The sequence below is a fragment of the Melozone crissalis genome, unplaced genomic scaffold, assembly GCF_028551555.1.
Source record: "Melozone crissalis strain CALT ecotype California unplaced genomic scaffold, PUWL_Pcris_2 ptg000027l_1, whole genome shotgun sequence".
NCBI classification, from domain to species: Eukaryota; Metazoa; Chordata; class Aves; order Passeriformes; family Passerellidae; genus Melozone; species Melozone crissalis.
The window spans coordinates 4,052,494-4,073,728 of NW_026535805.1; the positions used below are offsets into that span (position 1 = coordinate 4,052,494).

Here is a 21,235-nt window from a genome sequence, read left to right on the forward strand (position 1 = left end):
TCATGTAAGATAGCCTAAATGGGAAAGAAGATGGCTGAAAATATACATGGAGAAAAGTGTTGTTGTCAGGGAGTAATTTTGTAAATGAACTTCTGCAAAGTTCTTTCAATACAAAATGAATCACAGAGTGGTTTGAGTTGGAAGAGATCCCAAGGATCAGAGTTTCAAGCGCCCTGCTGTGAGGAGGGACACCTCCTCTAGTGACCAGGCTGCTCAATGCCCCATCCAGCTTGGTCTTGAACACTGCCAGGGATATGCTGGTACTATTTTTCTGTTCAGAAAAAAAATAGGGAAGGTTTTAGGTCTCTAGATAAGCTTTCAGGTGGTTAATTTCTCTGTGGTTCAGCAATTTACTCTTTGGGCCCATCTCAGACCCTCTATTTTTGTGTCAGCTGCCTCCACAGTAGTGTGGTCAGCTCTCTTCTGCTTTGCATGTTTACCATTGCTTTGTGGTATTTTGCCTTTCATCCATGCAACTATTGCTAAATTTAAGAAGGTCAGCAGAGTGTCTGCTTCCTACACCTTCAGAAACCTACTCTTAAATCAACTATTTCTCTAGACATTTCTTTAACTACTTCTCTTTCCTCTTTGGGGAGGATGGATAACCTAAAAGTAAATATTTCACTGCAAGTTCAGCAACAGTGGCTAAGTGCTGCAGATACAAATGAGTCCCTAAGCAAGTTGGGAGATTTGAGTGAATTTGGGGCATAGAAAAAGCCTCCACTGAGAACATTGCTGTAAATTCATTAGTGAAGTGAGCTTGTGGATGAGGGAGGGGCAGCTGCGTTCGTGCTGTTTGATCTTGTGAGGCTACAATGTGTGTCAAATGGCATTTCTTCAGCAGTGAAAAGAACAAAGTTATGTACACAGTACACCCCACAGGTGTGTGGCTGTGCATAGGCATGTACCATGCCATTTTTCATTAGCACGCTACCACTTTCACATTTTTTTGTGGCAGAAGCAAATATCAGAGGGGAGGGCCCCATTGAGCAAGAAGCAGTGTATTTAAGTACATTACATGCAGCCTTAAGGCTTTCTTCAATAAAAGTAAGAACTTTGAGGTTTTGCAAGAAAGTTTTTCAGCTTCCTTTTTTTGGCCTTGAATTTATGAGTAGACTTCCTTTATTATCTTGCTCCCAATTATTTCAGAATTGTTTCTGCCGCACGTTATTAAATTTGGAGAGTATAAAAATTTCTGCTCAGAAATGTGTTGCAAGCATAAAGTAGGTTTTAATGCATCTTGGAAGAAGTAGCAAAACTCAATCCCTTTAACGTGAGGAGCGGAGTGTCTGTATGTTGCAGGACAAAAAATACTCAATTTTCCATTTTTTTTAGTTTTCAAAAAATACTCATGAATTCTTTTTTCATTTTTACATGGTCTGTGTATTATATTGTTTTCAAAAGGTATATATTATTTTGTAGAATTCCAAATTTTTTAAGGATTTGTTCAGTACTTATCCAGGACAAGGTCTGCACTCTGTAGTCTGTTCTATATTTTTAAATAATAAGGACCTTACCTCTATTTTTAACAGTATCTCTTTACTCTCTCTAAAGAAGGTAAAAAAAAAATAAAATCAGAGTTTTGTGTTCTTCTCACATATTTTCAGCATCCCATGCTTTGAATTTTCAATGCGGTCAGTGATAGGTCCTCTTTCTGTAACTACAAGTCTTGAACTATCTGCTGTCATAATTTCTGTCTGCCATTTTATCCTCTCTCTCTTTGGCTGACTAGTTTTTGATGCTGCTTCATGTTCTTACAGGATTGGACCCAGGATGAAGCTGTCCTGGAGGACCTGACTCAGAAGGTTGCCCAGGAGCACCGAACTCACAGGTGAGCTTGACATGATAAAGTTTGTGCTATTTTTTTAAAAAAAATTTTATCATTGTTCTAGTACTTCCCTGCCTCCCCATGCATTCCTGGCAGTGTTTAACTAGCTTATCTTCATGTTGCTATTATGCTTTGTGTCACTGGATTTTTAATTAGTCTATCACAGAAGATTATCTGCCTCTTGTAAACACAAAATGGCTGAGGAGCTTAATCCCAAATAAACGAGCATTGACACCCTTGAGTTTAATGAGCATGTGTAACCCTATGGTGCTATGCAGTAGACTCCTCTCTCTGATTTCATTTAAATCCTGATGTGAAAGACCCTGTGACTTGAGCAGTGGTGATCCGAGAGCCTCTTACAAGAGGAGGGGGTGATACCAATGCTCTCAGTGTAATGGAAATGAAAATAACAGGAATTGGGTTTGAAGTCTCAAGGAGAGGACACAGGATAGTGTTACTAGCTAATGAGCCAGGAGTGTGTGCATTAGCGCTTCTGTAAAAAAAACCTTCTTTGTGAGCAAGTGTCTTTCATGTTGTCTGGGTGTTTCAGTGGTGGAAGTGTTCAAACCTCCAGAGTGCTGTTATGGGAAAAAATGGCAGTGCCCACATGTCATATGCAATAGGAATATTATGTGAAGGATGCTGCATTCCCCATTACATGAGAGAAAGTGGTTGTAAAAGGACAAATATCAATCTCCGAGTCTAGGGCCATTCTCAGTTTTGAGTTTCAATGCAAGCCTGGGCCTTTGATGCAACCAAAGGAATAGCTTCCAAGCTGGCCATGAACAGGCCTGGTTCTGTTCTCTCCCTGCCATGGGCTGCTTGTGTGATCTTGGTTAACTCACAGACTTGAAAGGAAAGATTTCCCACCTGCTGTGCTCTATAGTGCTATTTCTGCAACACAAAGAGCAAATACTTCCTCTCACTTCAGCAGGTAGATCACATTCCACCTCCCTTCTCGGAGGTATTTGGTTCCTATATTTCTGTTTGTAAGCTGTGGTAAGGAGGAGTAAAGAGGAGAAAAATTAATAGTGGCTTTTTTTGGAGCAACCTGCAATCTATTCTGACCTGCTTTTGAGAATTGAAATCTGTTTGAATTCCTGAGCTGTGACAGGAGCATGTGTAGACACGTGTGTAAAAGTTTTCAGCTGGTTTGTTCTCTCTTATGAAAGAGAATCTGTTCAACTTTTGGATTTAGTGCCTGTGTTTTTGAACAGCCAACTTGAAAATGTAGGTCTTTCCTTTTAAGTCATTGTAGGAAGCTCCAGTGGCCTTGTATAATATTCAGGCAGATTAGCACCCCTATGGTTCAAGTTGTCCATCCAAAACTATCCACAACCTGGTGGTTTAATAAAGCCTGGAGAAGATTTTATGTGTGGAAGAAGCTGAATAACGTGATCAGTTCTGTTTGTTCCTCCTGTCATTTGGACTGCGCTTTGTACCTTAGCTTACTGACATTTACTAAAATTTCCCCCCTTGCTGAAAGTGATCCTAATGTTGAAAGTTATCTTTGTGTTGTGCATTTCTTGCCAGCGTTTCCAAAGTGTCTTCTCAAGTGGTTTGTGAAACTCACAATTTTTTGCTAGTATTTTTGTGTGTGTGTGTGTGTAATATTGAACTATTGACTGCCTTTTGTTAATGTAATTGCAGTGGCATTACAGCAGCAGAAGCTGAGCTAATGTACATCAATGAAGTGGAACGTCTGGATGGGTTTGGACAGGAAATTTTCCCTGTGAAGGTATGTCAGTGTATATTATAAAGGAACCTCTGAATCAAGCGATGCAGAACTCTGCAGCAACCTTTGGTCTGCATGCAAGTCATGTTTGTCCAAAAGAGACAGGACTTGTTTAAGTCTGCTTCAGAGGGTGAAATGACTGCTGGTAGTTTGAATGGACATTGCAGCATGAGGGTTACTTAGGCCTACGGTGCTGCTTCTCTTCCATGAAAATCCTTGTTACAGAACAAGAGATGCTCCTTGCCTTTCTTTCACATGCTGTCTATGGGAGAGTGGCCAGGGCAAATGAATCTCAGCTCTGGTAATTTTTAACAGGATAGGAAAAGGAGACCTCTTCATATCTTTCTAAGTTGCTACTGAGAAAGCATGAACTTCACTTTTCCTTAGTTTCCTATGTGTGCACACAGGTCCTCCATGCATTTTTAATAAGGGGGAACTTCAGGGATTATTTTGCATTTGCAGTCACTTTGCCTTCACTGGAAGTCCCATCCTGCCATGGATTGTCTCGATTTGTGGCCTTATGAAGCACATACTGCCATGAAAAAATTGTGCTGAGAAACTGAAAACCACTGTAACCAACAGGACCCATTTCTTTTTGCTAACCTGCCCAGACACCATAAGTGGTGAATTGTGAATGGTTTTCCTGCTAGTTAAAGATAACTTGGAATTTAAAAACCAAACCCAAATGCACACCAAACAAAACAAGCTTCCTGCTTGTTTTGAAGTCAAAATTGATCCTTTGGCACCAATCTTAGAATTGGCCTGGAGAGGGGGAGCTGAATGGCAAAAAACTTTCAACCCACCAAAAAAATTTTGGAATGTTTATTGCCAATGAATGAATTGAAAGCTCTCCTCAAATTCATTTGGAATTTGCTGCGCACTACTGCAACAGATTCCTCTGTTGGAGGTGCCATTAGATATTATTGCATGTGTCTGTAACGTAAGCATGAGCAGTGGACTGGGTGCTCTGCAAAATGGCAGGAAGGTGTTAGCCTTGCATTCAGGAGCAGCATGGTGGCCATGGACACAAACAGAACTGCATTCAAAGGGGAAAACAAAAGATTTCTCTTTCTTCCCAGGTAGAAAATGTTATTACAATTATGTGTCTTTCTTACCATGCAGGTATTTGTGTGTATACACACTCACACGTAGATATATTACTTGAATGTAAACAAATACGTACATTTTCCCCCACTATTCCCAATCTTTTTGCCTTGTAAAACTCCCTGTGGCACAAGGCAGAAGAATGTGTTTTCCCCTAATCAGACTAAACTGCTGACCCTCAGCTTGTGGATGAATTGCCAGCCATGGTTGGTTAGCAAAAGGCCCAGCACTCAGTAGTTAAACAGGTGCAGAGACTCCATCGTTGCCTTCTGGGGATCAAGCGCAGCAAGGCCAGGAGAACAGCTCTGGCCTGGTCTATTAAAATGCAGGGGACCTGATGGTTTGTACAGTGTGTGCAGGCATGGTGCATTAACTTCTCTCATATCCTTTCTTCTAGCCATGTTTTCTAACCACACTCAGGATGTTAGAGTGATTTCTGTTTACCACTTTAAAGTGTGACTCAATTACTATATATGCAGCTGAGGGGGAACTGTTCTTGCTTGTTGATAAATGTAGAAAAACCTCTTTGTCAACAGTATTAAGCTTTTGTAGCAAAAAAAAAAAAAAAAAAAAAGGAAAAGGCTTTTTTAAGAAAACAGATTGCAAAATGGATTGGGAGCATGTGGTTTTTCGAACAGGAGCCTGCAAGGAGACATGGGTAGGTGCAAAAGCAATAGGACTTCTTAGAGTCCTCTGGTTTTGCATTGTTTTTATGTGGTGTGTGCAGTTGAATATTTAACCCAACTACTGAAAATTGATAGAAGATGTAGCTGCACAGAGATGAAAGTACTTTTTGGGATGACATGCTGTGAATTTCTACGTGGAGGACTTAAAGGAGGAAGTGTGAAGGGTAGAGCTTTTGAGAGGGATTCCATCTCCAGGTGTGGTGCTCTGAAATCTGTACATGTTTTAACAGATGTCTGGAGAAACACCATGACTGTGAAAGAGAGCTATTGCTTTTCCTACGGGCTCTAGATAGTTGCAATCACAAAGACAGGGCATGTGGGGTATTATACAGTGAATGCCAGTTTGTGGTCTGCATGCTCTTTGGGAGACGAGAACTTGGAGGTCATTTATCCTTCTTCTGTTCTCACTAATCAGCACAATGAATCCACTTAAATGCTAACTGCTCTTAAATAATGAAAATCAGAGTCCAGTCAAGCTGCAAAATATAGGTTGGTCCTGCATCCACAATGAAGGGCTTCTCTTTGGTACTTCAGCATGCATTCCTGTAAACCTATTGACCAGAGCATTTATTAAATTTTCCTTTCTCTGCAGGATAACCATGGAAATGACATACACCTTGGTATTTTCTTCATGGGCATCTTCATAAAAAACAGAATTGGAAGGACAACTGTGATCTATAGGTAAAAATGAGGGTCTTTTATGTTATTATCCGGAGCTGTATGTGTGGGATTTTTTCCTTACTTGCATATGTGACTGTAATAATGCTGATCCTGTAACTAAGGAGTAGTAACCTTGCTGTTTTCAGGATTGGTCTCGTGGCCCAAAGAGAGATAAAGAATAATTTCTGATGTCTGTGAATGGGTTGGATGGCAAGAAAGTTGTAGTAGCCTGTCATGTATCTTGTTCTAGTTTACAAGGCTTTGATCACTTTTCTTCTCTTTTCTTTATGTCTTCTTCTTTGATGCTTCTGAATGCAAATCTGTTAAACCTCACAGCTGGCAGCCTGGGAGCTCAACACTTCTGAAAATCTGGTTGCCACATTTAGGTGCCTCACTAAAAAAATGTTCAACTTTCTTATTCTGTGATTTTGAAAATCATGGCTGTGTCATGCTATTGTTTCTTCTGCAGTTTATTTTGGTTAATAAGAATGGCTTATCCATTAACTTTCTTTTGTGGCTTTGTTTTATATGAAAATGTTGCTAGAAATCTCCATGGTTCCAGGGAGGATAGTTTTGCTCTTCTTTGCTACTCTTCTAGTGGGTATTTTTATTACTGTTGCTGTTTACTTGAAGTGGATTTTTACTAATCCCTGTGATTAGAGTAGGAATTTTGTGCAGCCTAAAAGTTGTGGGTTTTGAGGTGCACTGATTTTCAATTTTCAAAAGTAGCTAAGGCTTATATCAGACTTCAGCTGGAATTCTGGAGGGATGGTTGCCTTAAAAGAGCTTTCATTAGTCAGCTTAAAAAATGTTAGTGCTCCCTTTTCCCTGTAGCTCTGGTTTTGCATATGTAATTTTGAGAAGGAATTAGATAATCCTTTAATTGGGCCAGGTGACAAAAGCAAGAAGTTTCTTTACATGTAGAAATGAGAGTTGGTGCTGGGATTCTAACTCTCTGGAAATAAGCACTGCAAGCATCCTGCCATGACATGAAGAGGAATGCATGCTGCAAACAGAACAAACAAGTCCCTTCCATACCCGTGGATTGCATGCAATGTACGCAAATGTCTGTCAGCTATTTGTAAGGAGATTATAACTCAGATCTTGGGCAACCTGACAATTACTTGGGAAAAAAAAAATAAAAAGATTGCAAACATAAGGCCAGAGTATTAACATGGTATGCATAGCCTACATAACCATGTTGTCAACTTAACCTTCTTTAGCAAGAATTAGCACTGAATGAAAGGTGGAAACAGCATTTGGGGAGGAATGACACTTAAAATAATTCTGTTACATGTCACTAAAATCAATCAGTTCCAAAATGCCACAGTTCAGTAAAATGGTTATCATTACTGTGTTTTCAGTGTGTCTTCTATTGTGGGTCTTCAAATTCGTGTTTTTAAAGAGAGTTTTTAACTCTCCTGCTTTGGGTTAAGAGCTGTTTAATCAGAACCTGATTTCCTTGTTTTCCTGACCAGGTTTCTTCACCAAAAAGTTACTGAAAACCTTTCCCATAAAATGAGACTGATGTTGACTAAAGGATTCTTACTGTGTTTGTGAAATGTTTGAATGTATGTGTTGGCAAACTCCAATGCATTTTTTTACTCTGCAGGTGGAATGACATTGGGAATATTGCTCATAACAAGTCTTCAATTGTTCTAGAGTTGATCAACAAAGAAGAGAATGTACTCTTTCACACAGTAAGAAAAAGATCTGATCAGTGTCATCATGAAAGCTACTTATGTAAAAATAAACCTTTAAAATTCTTTTTTCCCAGAGAAGCTCACTTGCATAACACTACCCCCCTCACATTCCTGTTGAACTTCATGCAGAAAGAGAAATTAACTTCATTTGGCTGCTAATTTCTGTGTTTTCTTCCCAGCATCCTGAAATGTCCTGTGCTGGGAAGTCTGCAAGAAAACTGAAGTGCCTTTAGAATGGCATAAATACAGCAGCATGAGTAGAAACTGGGCATGTGCTACCCTGTGGGCACATACTGGAGCTCAGAGGGCCACGGTGCTGTTCTGTGCTGTTTAAAATCACTCCACATCTCCCTGAACCAAGGCCTGTACAGAAACTGGACCAGCAAGCTTGAGCCATTTTATTGCTGCAGTCCCCCCCTACTGTGCCTTAGCAGTGGAGAGGCAATGCACACCACTGGGTTTCAGTAATCCTATGCCTTCAGTGCTCTTGAGACCACTAGATGTGTTCTTGGGAGCCAAATTCCATGGTAGACCATGGAATAGCCCATGGGAGACATTACCCAGCATTCCTGCAACTGGATTTTTAAAAAAACTTTTGTCACTTCTTGGTAAAAATAACAAAATAATTTTTTTTCCTATTTTTTTCTCATTTTTAAAGGATGATCTTGAAAATGCAAAATATATTTCACGTCTCTTTGCATCAAGACACAAGTTCTACAAACAAAACAAAATCTGCACAGAGTGAGTACTTTTGATTCACATTTGCATTCTGACACCTTGCTTTGGAATTGGTCTGAGTTTTGCCATGACTGGTTTGGTTTGGTTTTTGGGATTTTTTTTTTTTTGGGGGTGGGGGGAGTTGGTCTGGTGTTTCCTTTTTTTTTCTAGTCACGTTTGTCAGTTGTTCTTCTCCCCTTTCCCTTTTTTCTGGCTTTGTTTTGACCATCAGCAAGAACAGAGGATTGAGAATGAAATTTCATTCTGAGCTTTGGTGCTACCCATGCAGCCAAATCCTACAGGGAGTCTTGAATTGAAGGTCTTGGTGTCTGCTGTTGATAGCCCAGAGTATTAGCCTAAACTGGAGTGAAAGGTGACATAGATCAGCATGTCAAAATGTGAGCTGTAGCAGCAGATGCACTGCCCATCCAGCAGCTAAAGGTGCTGGAGAGTGGAGGCTGTCATCTTCTAGTTTGGGCAGGATAATTTATCTGCCTCTTATGCATGCTGAACGAGGGAGGACACCTGGGTGTGTTAATCTGCGTCGCTGTGCTGCCACAACACAGCAGAGATTGTAAATCTAAACCTGAAGTCTCCTTTAGGCTCTGGTTTGAGCACTTTCTTAGAAACTGGCCTTGAGCTAGTCCTCTCACACAGGTGATTCCTTCTAACTGAAGGAGGAATTCATTAGGCTTTAGCTTTAATTCAAAAGTCTGTTTCTTAGCTGAGATGTTTCATTTACACCAGCACACATTTTCAGATTGAGATAAATTTGGCTTTTAAAAGGTTAGAGTTTTGAGAAATTTTCATGGTGTGCTGGGCATGTATAACAGAGAACATTAAATTCTTGCAAAACTTACCATGAAGAAGTCTCATCTCTATCAACAACTCTAGTTAGAGCTGGACATCCCATCTGTTCAGCTGGGTAATGCCATCTGTTGGAAAATAAAGCCAAAATGGTGAGGGGAAGATTGGAAGGTCTTTCACATGTGCACACGTTATATTGACATCTGGTGAGTTAGAGCGCAGGAGAGTCCAGAGAGGTGAACTGCTTTGAGTGATCTTTTCACTTACAGAAAAGAGATGTTGGTTAGATTTTGCATGTTGCTTACAGTTCCTGGGAGTAGAGTGAAAGACTGGAAAAGACATTTCTTAGTAGCATACAATGGTTTTCAATTGTCCAATACTAAATTCAATTTTAATGGTTCCAGAGGGATTGAAAGGGAGCTCCTGATTGATTTCCCTGTGACAGTCAAGAAAGAAAACAAAATACCATAGTGTGTCACCTTGGGATATTTCCCCTTTGAAGCTGTGTTGGGGTCAACAGAGAGAACTTTCTGTTACCATTCACAATCCAGACAGCAGAAGCCATAGCTTTTGATCATGTTTCTTCCTAAACACTGAACCATAAGTATGTGGGTCCTATGAAAGTGTTGTATGTAGCAGATTCACAGGCCACTTGAAGATATTTGGACTAATAAAGGTAGGGGATGTCACGAAGTCAAAGAGTGAAATAACAAGTTTCAATGTATTTTGGTCATTAGAACTGCTCTCCTGACCATGGTCTCATGTGGTACAAGCTTGTGTGCTAGAGCTTCAGATATTGATGACAGCATATGCCAGTGTGTGTTTTCTAGCCAGATAATTTTCCTGCCCTCTGTCTTAAAGTGATAATTGTTTGTTTTCCTGTGTGCCTTTCCTCTAATTGCACATAACATCATTCACCAGATCAGAAACTGTAAGAGGACAAATTCCACCTTTCCTCTCTTCACGTAAGCACTATATTTCTACCTCCTTTCAACTTGTTTCTTTCCCTTCCTCGTATTTTTTTGTCTCCTCCACTCCTTGTTCCTTCCACTGCACCTGGCTACTCTAACATTGTATGTGGCTCTGCTAGTATTGTCTAACCAGATGGTTTTTTCTTTTTCTCCCTGATCTGTGTGCATTGCTTTGGAGTGATTGCTATCAGATCATAACATTGTCCTTGTGTTAATGTTCACATTAAGTCACCTGAAACTGTACCTGTCTGCCATGTTCAGTTTTTTTTTACTTAAGAGACATGTTGAATTCATTTTGAACCCGAATTTTTCTTTAAGAGACATGTTGAATTCATTTTGAACCCGAATTTTTCTTTCTTGTGTTTCCAAGTGAGCCAAATAGGATAATGATCAAAAGGCATGTATCGTTTGGAATGGGAACATTTCCTGTATTTAAAGGAGAACCTGAATTATTTTCATTTATTCATATATCTGAAAATCTCAGTAATGAGCAATATGAACAGATTCTTCACATCTTGTTTTTCCCATTCATTCTTGACTCAGAATTGAGATATTGTGGTTTCTATCATTTCTCTTTTTCCTCCACAGACAATCAAATTCTCCTCCCCCTATCCGACGGCGGCCAACCTGGAGTAGGTCATCCTTGGTATGTGCCACTGTGAGGTCTTTATGAATATCTATACCATTTCTGATGGGATGAGGCATTGTGTAAGATGAACAACTTTCTAAATTTCAACTAAGCCCATTAACTCATTTCTTGTTGGCAATAAGATTGGAATGAGTTTCAATGGTGTGACTGCCCAGATTGATTAACTGGATAATATCGCCACTGAGTAGTAAAAATTACAGTCTTCAAGGCATTATATTTTTATTTGCTCTGCAGAAATTGAGCATCTTTTCTGCTGCATTGAGGTTATTTCAATATGTAGAGAAAATAATCCTCTAGAAAGGATTTGAAGCGTCTTGTTCTCTGTGCATCAAATCTAGTCATTACAAAATGTTACATTTCACAGTTCTTCAATCCTCATGGTTTTGTATAAAGACTACTTACAATTTAGCAGCTTCTTGGGTTAGGACCCTATTTTATGTGTGAAGTTACCATTAATTGAAGTTAAACTATTAGAATCAGTCAGGATTGTGATTCAGAGTTTTTCTTAAATTGTTTTTATTTCTGTTTAACTAATCCCAAGAAACACTCAATGTGACAAAACTGGGTGTTTTTTCCTGAAATATTTACCAAAAAAATATCATTTGTTAGTCTTTTTTTTTCTTTTCTCCTGTCTGTTCTAAAGAAACTCTTTTTGGAATAAATTTTAACATCTAGCATGTCGGTATTTTTTAATCTTATTTAACAGATTCTGAATTTATGTAACAGTCGCACTGCTGGTTCCTTGGACAGAGGGCAATATTATTTCTATGCAGGTTGCCAGTTTTCATGTGTGGTATAGGTTATACCTACTTTGTAGCCCTTTCCAGAGTGAAAAGTCCATTACCCTGTTGCTGCCTGACAGAAAGGTGATGTGGGCAAGTGTTTTCTTGACATTTCCCCACAGTGTGGTTACAGTTTGTGAACATGTTCCAAAATTAGGCTTAAGCAGGTACTGATTTTAAGATAGCTTTATCCTTGCAGATTTCAACACAGGTTATTTTCCTGTGTGAGTGTATAGAATCCATTAGATCTAAAAGTTGCACTCTTTGTGTCCCAGGCACTGGCAGGAAAGCTGCTGTAGCTGCCTCCATGTTTCTTTGTCTTTCCTCTGTGAAGGTGTTTCTAAGATGTCATGATGCAATACACAGGCTGTGAATTGCATTCTCTGTAGCATATTTACAATATTTTTGGTATTTATGAGTTAGAACCCTGGAAATGACTATGAAAAACTGAAGGTGAAAAAATGAATGGTGCTTTGCATTTTTATGCTACAGCCTCTGTAATATCATGAGAGGGAAAAGTGAGCTGCTTTCTAAATTATATAAAAAAAATGGAAATCTGCTCTTTCAAAAGAAAAAACAAATGTACTCACACTTTTTTTTAAGCATAAGCATACAACAAGCTTTAAATCCCCAGAATCTCAGGAAGATCAAGAGGAAGAATGTGGGCTCATCAATTGAAAAAAGTGCACTGGGCTGCTGACTGCTCACAGTGAACTTTCAGCTGCCTTTTTCATAATTGTTCTGCTAACTTGTTGGAACAGTTCTCTTTGGGAGGAAAAAAAAGGCCTCCTGACTGTTGTCTGAACTGCACATACCTTCATACACCTACCTATTCATTTGTCTTGTGTAGCAATAAATCAGTAGGCAGAAATGGGAAGTGAAGTGGAATCTTTGGGGTGAGGCTCTGCCACTTCACTAGGGATCATGTTCTTTGCTTTCAGATCAAGACCCTTTATATGGTTTTGGCATGGTTTCTGGTGTCTCTTTTTCCTCTCAGACCACCCAGCAATGTTGGTTTTCCAGAAAAAAACCCCTCAGTGTAGGAGATCTTAATATAATGGTATATTTAATTACCTGATTTTTAAAAAAATCCAAGTCGTCTTTAATTTGGCTACTGTTGTTCTGCAGACCCCAGGGTTCTCTTTTTTCAGAGGAGGCAGATGGGCCTTAGAAATAAAAATTCCAGATTTCTTGCAGGTACCTTTCATAACATCTGTCACAAAGAAAACTGTCTGCTCCAGGTCTTAGCAGAAGTCACTTCTCTTTCCTTGTACTTTTCCTCTGCCCTCCATTTGTTAGGCTTTCCAGTATCAGTTCCAGCCTCAGTTCCTCTACTAAAATTGTCAACAGCAGTCTCCTTGGCCCAGGTTGTTCAGTGAAACTAGGATTTTATACCTTTGGAATTTGTTCTTGTCACAAAAATACTTCTTGCTGTTTTCCAGCTCTGGCTTAACACACCTATTTTGTATGCAAGAATTCATACCGAGCTCAGTATCTTTGATTCTTATTCCTTCTCACCATTTACATGGAAAATGTAAATCTTACCCCTTCCCCACCCCCTCTTTGCTAGCAAACTTGCAGGGTGCTTATTTGGTGCATGTGCACACAAAGGCAGATTATGTGGGGTTTTTTGCCTTGGGCATCCACAGTATTCCTTAATAGTTTGAGCTACGTGAATCAGCCTGGATGAAAAGCCCTTGTTCTGCTGCTGAGGAGGACACATTCATGAGGCAGGAGTGTCTTCCTTGTCTTTCTGCTTACTTCATATATTGAAATATGTTTTCATAAACTTTGCTCAGTGACACCAGACAGGACATTGCAGTGCAGGTGGCAAAGTAGAATTGCAAAACACGTTGGTTTACCAAGGGACAAAGCTGGGGAATACGGCGTCAGCTCTGATTTATTTTCTGTAAATGATCCTGCTGATTTAATGCCGAATTGCCCCCTCTGAGATTTGCATTAAAAAAATTCTTTCTGTGCAGGTTACTGGAGTAAACTTGAATTCATTATCTAAGGAATTCAATGTTTGTGTAATTTACAGAGTTATTTTAAGTCCATATGTGATCTTATTGCGTGTATGACATTGTCCTAAGTCCTTGAATTTGTTCCATGTCTGCTTTTGTCCTTATTAGGTGTCTGTTTTGTTTGGGTTTAATTCTTCAAGGGCAAGGGCTTTTAATAAAAATGTGAAGAATTTTAAAAGAGCTGAAATTGGGGATGTTGTTTTCTGAAGTTGTTGATCTTAAAAGAATATAAACTGGTCAGTTTTGGACTCTGTAACAAAATTTAGTAAGCGATTTACAAAAAGTTATTCTCTGTTCTATAAGGAGCTGCCAAGATGTGCTTTTGGCTGGGTAAGAAGGAGCAGTATTCAGTGGAAAGGGCAAAGAACCATTTTTCCTGTTTCAGTTGCAAAAATTGTGGCTAATGCTTTTTTGTTTCCTTGTGCTTTTATTTCAGCCAAGACAACATCCTTTTATACTGCCTCCTATGCATGTCCAGTGTGGAGAACACTACACTGAAACACATAATTCACAAGGTACTTAGAGCTTATATTTTCCCTTTAATGTACTTCAATTTTATGTGTATGCAAAGAAGCTCCTAAGCCTTATATCCAGATTTATAATGCCATCATGGTCAGATGGGAGCTGCTTCTGCAGGAGAACTAGCAGTTTTGTAGTTAATGTTGCAGTAAGTCTTCTGTTTGAAGTCCAATTCCAGTTTTCAAATTTCCCTAAAATATCTGCATGTGATTATATGGACCTTAAACTTGGTATTCCGGTTCAGTGAACTGAAAAAATAATTTCTAAAGGGAGTATGATGGCTGTACTCAAAGGCAGTGCCAGCTGGGGCCAGGGAGAGAAACCGAGTGAGGGAAAAGGAGACAGCAAAAAGCTTTTGCTGTAGGAGAAATCATGATGTCCTGTCCATGAAACTGTATCTGTGCACAACCTTTTCTGATTATTTTTCACCACCATCTGCCTGCATTGTTAGCCTTACAGACACAAGGAGGGTTAACTGTTTTCATGCCCATATTTGACAAATAAATTCTTTAAGAGGCTGTGCCAGGTTACTTTGATCAAGTCTGGGAATGGAGCCCAGCTCCTAAACAGCTTGAGTCTCACACCCTTAACCACCCCACCTTTTGGAATACACGTAGCCAGGTCTGCTAGGCTGCTGTTCTTTGCAATTCATGAGAGGTACAGCTGAAGTACTCTCAGCAGCAGAGGAACTCTCAATCATACCTGTTAGTGTTTTGGGTTGTGCAGTCTGACTGTTTTAAGGCAGAATTTGGTAAGTTTTGAAAGGAGCCCTTTAGCAGAGTTCCTTGCATACAGTAGATTTGACTTAGTGGCTACTGCTGTTCTGCTGTGGAGGTGAGGCTGTGAAGAATATTCTCAATTTTAGAAAAATTGTAAAATTCTTTTAGTTTTACAACAGACTTTTCTACATTTTCAAAGAACTAGCTGATTTCAGAGTTTGGGAGTTCTACCCTTCTCTTACAAGATTTTCAACAGGGACAGACAGGCAGTAAAGTTGTGATATGGTCTTTATTGTCTTGATTTCCTCTCAGGGCTTTGCCTGAAGCATTTAACATTCTATAGTGCATCTGCAGGGTGGTTTTTTGTTTGGGTTTTTTTTTCCTTTTTTTTGTTCACTGAGCTTTGATCACCCAAATGTGTCTTTCTTCAGATCCTCAAAACTGTTGATTGGTCTAAAGTAGGATTTCCAATTTCACAGTCCTCTGCTACTCTAAATCTCAGACAGCCATGTATCAACAGAAGAGACAAGAGAATGTTTCAGGTTAACCGTATGCTTGCAGTGCTGGAGTTTTAAGGTGCCAGCATCAGTGAACCCTTTCACAATGCTAAGGGAGGAGATGCCCCTTTATTCCTCCTTGCCACCTCAGGCAAAAACACTTCCTCTCTTTCCCCTTTCATGTTTCCCACAAGGATCTGAACTACTACCATGTTTTGCTAAATGTTGGGAATGTTTGCGTTGGTAGCTTTGCTTTAGTTCTGTTTTGATGGCTCAAGGATGCTCCCAAGACCAAACATTCCCTGCATTTGTGCACTAAGCTGTCTATGTACTCACTGGTGCAAACCGCATTTGAAGCTTTGTTAGCAGTGAATAAATCCTCGTGGGTTAAAATTATCAACATTTCTCTCTCTGTTCTACACAGATAGCATTTTCCATGGAAATGAAGAAACTTTTTACTGTAGGTCTCAGACCAGTTTGGATAGGTGTCCAATGGACTTCAGCTACTTGAATGGTAATGGACCCAATGGGAGTGTATGCAGTGCCCACAGCATGAACTCCCTCAATCACTCACAGAACTTCATCCAGGCATCTCCAATGTCCTCAAATCTGAGCATCCCGGGCAGTGACATCATGAGAGCAGACTATATCCCCAGCCATAGACACAGTGCAATCATCGTCCCATCTTACAGGCCAACTCCAGATTACGAAACCGTCATGAGGCAAATGAAGAGAGGGGTGATCCAGATGGACAGCCAAAGTCAGTCTTTGAGGAATCTCAATATTGGAAACACACACGCTTACAACCAGCCAGAGGACCTAGTTTACAGCCAGCCTGAGATTCGCGAGAGGCACCCTTACACGATCACCTACGGGCCCCAGGGGGGTGCCTATAACAAGCCCGTGGCCCCGTCTGACCAAATGAACCCCAACAACGCTGCCCAGAACAAGACGGCAGCCAGCGCCATATCCCACACGGTCAGCACCCCAGAGCTGGCCAACGTGCAGCTGCAGAGCGGCCAGAGCTACAACACCACGCACATGGTCAAGAACTATCTCTTCAGGCCCCCGCCTCCATACCCGCGCCCGCGCCCCGCCACCAGCACGCCCGACCTGGCCAGCCACCGGCACAAGTACGTCAGCGGCAGCAGCCCCGACCTGGTCACGCGCAAGGTGCAGCTCTCAGTGAAGACCTTCCAGGAGGACAGCTCGCCCGTGGTGCGCCAGTCGCTGCAGGAGGTCAGCGAGCCCCTCATGGCCGTGAAGCACCACGCGGCCGTCAACAAGCGCCACAGCCTGGAGGTCATCAGCAATATGGTGCGCGGCATAGAAGCCATGGCCCTGAAGACTTTGAACGCCCCTCTGCCGCGCAGGAACACTCTGCGGGAGCAGGTGCAGCCGGAAGAGCCGGTTCAGATGGGCCACGAAGTTCAGCAGGTCCCTCACTACCACCACAAAAAGACGTTTTCCGATGCCACAATGCTGATACACAGCAGTGAAAGCGAAGAGGAAGAGGAAACGCAGGAATCTGTGTCCCGGATAGCAGCCCTCCACGAGAACATGGAGTACAGTGCTCAGCTGCAAGCTGCCTTGGCTAGAATACCAAATAAACCTCCTCCAGAGTACCCTGGGCCTCGTAAAAGTGTCAGCAACGGAGCGCTGAGGCAGGACCACGTTAGCATTTCTGTGGCTGTGGCCAGGGCCAAGGCCATGAGGCCAGGGCCTTCCAAAGCCATCAGTGTCTCTCGAACTGATCAAGTGGCAATAAATGGCTCTTCACTGGGACCCTCTATCTCGGAGCCTGACCTCACCAGTGTGAAGGAGCGGGTCAAGAAAGAGCCGGTCAAGGAAAGGCCTGTGTCTGAAATGTTTTCTATCGAGGACAGCATTATAGAAAGAGAGATCATGATGAGGGTAAGTGCCTTCCTCTGTTGCGGTGGCTTCTTGGAAATTAGTAATCACACAGGTCAATTTCCATCCCAGAAATCTGTTGGGTCAGTAAACTGCAGGGAACGTGTGGGTGGGAAGCAGTGGATTTGCTTAAAGTTGGGAAATGTGATATTAAGTGCCACATACAATTTGGTTTTGTGGGCTGTCAAGGGAGTTGTTCCTATGCACTGCTTGGGCTTGTCTGTTGTCTCAGCTGTGGCTCTTTGGCTGGTGGCCAGACCTGTGTCTGACCCAGCTGAGGATGCCACTGCCCTGGCAGCAGTGCTGGCGGGAGATGGGTGGATGGCAGGGCAGGCATCTGGGGATGAGGAGACTGATGGCAAATACCCCCTTGATGCCTGCTTCCCTTTAGGATTTGAGGGCAGGGCGAGTCTGGAATGTGTTTGCTGAGATGGGTGGGGGGTTGTGTTTTTGGCACTTGTGTTTTATTCCTCCTTTGCAAGCGTGTCAGGTGAAGTATCACATCACATAACGGCAACTCAGGATTTTTTTCAAATGATCTTTAATTCCCTTCCTGCCACTTTATGTAACGTAGTTCTCTGAATAAAACCCTGGTAGCCCTAGAATATGGATTGTTGGTTTTGCCAGTAACTGAGGAACCGGATATCTAAATAGAGAAGCAGCAGATGTAGAGGCTGTGTGGTTGAGCATCTGGATTGTTTATTTTGTTAAAAGTGCACTCAAGTATGAGAAGTAGGGCTCTGTTAAACTTGCAACAAATTTAAAATAAGAACTATTTCAAGGCAATGACAGCAATATGAGGGGTGCTTATCCCTTAGTGACCTACACATATACCTGGTGTAGTGCTGTAAGCAGTGCAGCTGCAGTCACAGAAACCCAAGTATATGCTGTAGCTCTCATTTTCAGCACTGAAGTCTGAAATAAATTAGTAAAGCACCTAAATGGCCCAAAGCAGAAAAGAGTTTATAGTTTACTAGATCAATAACTCGCTATATTTAAATACTACTGTGTATTCAAAGACATTTTCTAAACATATCCATTGCTGTTCTTGTCCATTGGGAATCCTTATGCTGATGTAACTGTTAGCAATACAACCTGAGCAACAAAATTGCAATATGGAGACTGAGTTTAGCCCTTGACAACTCCTAAATGTAAAACAGAAAGTAAAAAGGAAAAAAGGGAAGTAAAGGGGCAGCCTCGGCATTAAGCTTTTAAGGTGGTTTCAGCCTAGATCAGGAATCTTGACAAGTGTGGACATTCCTTCTGTCACAGGAATCAGGTGTGATATTAATGGTAATTTGATGACCTTGATCTGTTCAGCACAGACTTTCTTCTGTTTCACCTTTGAAATAGTAAAAATTAAATAAAGTTCCCAAACAAAGGGAAAATACTTGCATTTTCCTGCTTTCACAGAGTATAAAAAAGAAGCCAGAGTGGATTTGGATGTTTGTTTTTTTGCTTAGTGCTCTGGAGGAACGAAAAAGCTCACAAGCTTTTGAAAAGTCAAGGCATATGTATATGTCTGAGGGCATTCAGGTTCCATCATGTGTTTCTAGGAGATGAGCTTGGCTCATCTGGTGACCACAGCTTCCATATGTGTGCTGAGAACCAGGCACCCTTTCTGCTTATTCCTCCTTCCAAAGCCAACAGAAAGAGCTGTTAAGGAAATGGAATAAAATATTCCTAATTTGGGCACTTCTGGGGATGCTCTGTCTTTTTTGATGCTTCAACTCCCAGTGGCATAAGGAGGAGGCAGCATGGTGAATTTAAAATTCATGCTCTGGTTCTCCATGTCATACCATAATATGATTCATGAATATGATAAATAATATCCCTCCCTGGCTGCTATTATGTTCAGTTTCTGGGACATGTGAGCTCAGTTTTTAGTGCAGAATTTATCATGGGTGCTGTTTGAATCACCATAAAAGCTAAGTGCATCAGAAGACTTCTCATTTTAGGCATTATCATCACAGAAGAGCAACAAAGGCCTGTGTTGTAGTGTTTGTTGTTATAGATTGAAATTATTGCTTTTCAAAAGATGCCCCAGGTATCTTGGCTTTGGTAGTGCTACTTTAACGTAACAGGGTGATGCATTTTCCTGCAGACATTTTGCTGGTCCTGCATCCAGCAAAATGTCTGCAGGAAAATGCTTGAGATTGTATTTGTGTGTCTTTTGATGGCATGTAAACTGTATTACATGCTGGGATTGCTTCTTTGAAATTAAAATTCTGTGCTCATGTAGGAGCAGGCCTTTGAGGAATAACAGGAAGAATAGAGATTGTATTTGAATTTACGATGCTAATGGTGATCATCTGCATTCCTTGGCCAGAGAGTTGCAGATTTTGGAGATTAAAAAAACATTCCAGCATTTTACTGGCATTATAAATAATCACACAGAGATGAAAACGTGCCTTTTCTTGCCAAAAGAATCTAGAAAAGCAGAAGATGGCAGGCCTGGAGGCCCAGAAGAGGCCCTTGATGTTGGCAGCACTGAACGGACTCTCGGTTGCTAGGGTTCCAGTGCCGGAGGACAGCCAGGATGAAGTCACCAAGGTGCCAATGGATGAGAGGGTAAGATGGAGCCTCACAAAATGTTGTTTTGTTCGCTTTGTTCCCAGCAGCATGAAGTATCTAAAATACTAAAATCTGATTTTAAATGTGAAAAACAAATTTCTCTTATAAGTTTTCAGAGCCATTAATGCAAAAGATCTGTGGCTAACACTGTAGGTCTTTGAATGCAGGCAAAGAATCAAATGTCTTGAGCATTTAGTGAAGTCAGTGAAAATGGAGTCTGTTGTGTTTCACCTGACTGTACAATGTCATACAAGATCAATCTGTAAATCTAATACTTTGCACATTTTTCACTTGATCGGGCAAAGTTCTGCAGTGCTCACCCACAGAAACTGTCTTTCGTGTTCTGATACTGATAAGGATTTTGGTTAATGTCTCTAATGGGATTGAATTTTAAAAAAAGAAGTTGTTTGCCTCCTGATGTTTGCACACACGGGTGTGTGTGTGGATATGGAATTTCAGATATTAAAAACAGTTGCTGCCGTTAAGATTTGAGAAGCAAATTTGCAAAGAACCTTTCTGGTTTTATGGATAGAAATTTGCAGCCTTGTGTTTTCTGGCACCCATGGGGTAGAACTTCACCTCCGCCTTGTCTGTATGTGGGATTGTGTTCAGCCACAGGCATTGCATCCTTGTGAGTTAGGCAGTGTTTTGAAAATGTGGGCCACATCACACTTCTTGCAGTATACAATCTTCTTCCTGGAAAAAAAAATTAAAATATCTGTTATGTTGAAATCATATACTCATACAAAAATTCTTACTGAACCAAGATTATTTAGTGCAGGTTTGCCTTTTATGCTATCAGTCTTCAAAAATGTGGAGGTGGAATGTCAAACTGTAAAATCTGCCAGTGGTTTCACTTGGTAGAAATAAGTGTGTCATATTCCCTCAGATAACTGCAGGAGGAGTGAGTGAGAGAATGCTATGGCTGTGTATTGGAATTCAAAGAATGGATGGATGGGTCTAGCGGTGAATGTTGCTCCCAGAAGCATTAATGGGTCGGTGCTCCTTTCTATTGAATCCTAGTGCAAAATCCTGAGGAGGAAGCTGGAGGAGGGGATGGTGTTTACGGAATACGAGCAGATTCCAAAGAAGAAGGCGGATGGGATCTTCACCACTGCTGCCCTGCCTGAGAACACGGAGCGCAACCGCATCAGGGAGGTCGTCCCTTACGAGGAGAACCGCGTGGAGCTGGTGCCGACCAAAGAAAACAACACAGGCTACATCAATGCTTCACACATAAAGGTGAAGGCTTGCTTGAGATTTGCTTGCCAAATGAAGGTGTGCTAAAGCTTTGTTTGCATTTCTGGCTGCACAGCAGCATCTTCTGTACCTTAGGAGTTTCTGGAAAG

General features: G+C 41.1%; 1 protein-coding gene across 1 annotated transcript in view; it reads left to right on the forward strand.

The window, feature by feature from the left end:
• PTPN14 (protein tyrosine phosphatase non-receptor type 14) overlaps positions 1-21,235 on the forward strand; it is a 66,119-nt gene that overhangs the window by 33,386 nt on the left and 11,498 nt on the right. The window contains exons 5-14 of the mRNA XM_054279929.1: positions 1,761-1,831; positions 3,479-3,566; positions 5,946-6,034; positions 7,626-7,713; positions 8,375-8,457; positions 10,800-10,857; positions 14,103-14,181; positions 15,826-17,315; positions 19,740-19,883; positions 20,910-21,128. Of these exons, the coding sequence (XP_054135904.1) occupies positions 1,761-1,831; positions 3,479-3,566; positions 5,946-6,034; positions 7,626-7,713; positions 8,375-8,457; positions 10,800-10,857; positions 14,103-14,181; positions 15,826-17,315; positions 19,740-19,883; positions 20,910-21,128 (2,409 nt within the window). The remainder of the gene's footprint in view (positions 1-1,760; positions 1,832-3,478; positions 3,567-5,945; positions 6,035-7,625; positions 7,714-8,374; positions 8,458-10,799; positions 10,858-14,102; positions 14,182-15,825; positions 17,316-19,739; positions 19,884-20,909; positions 21,129-21,235) is intronic.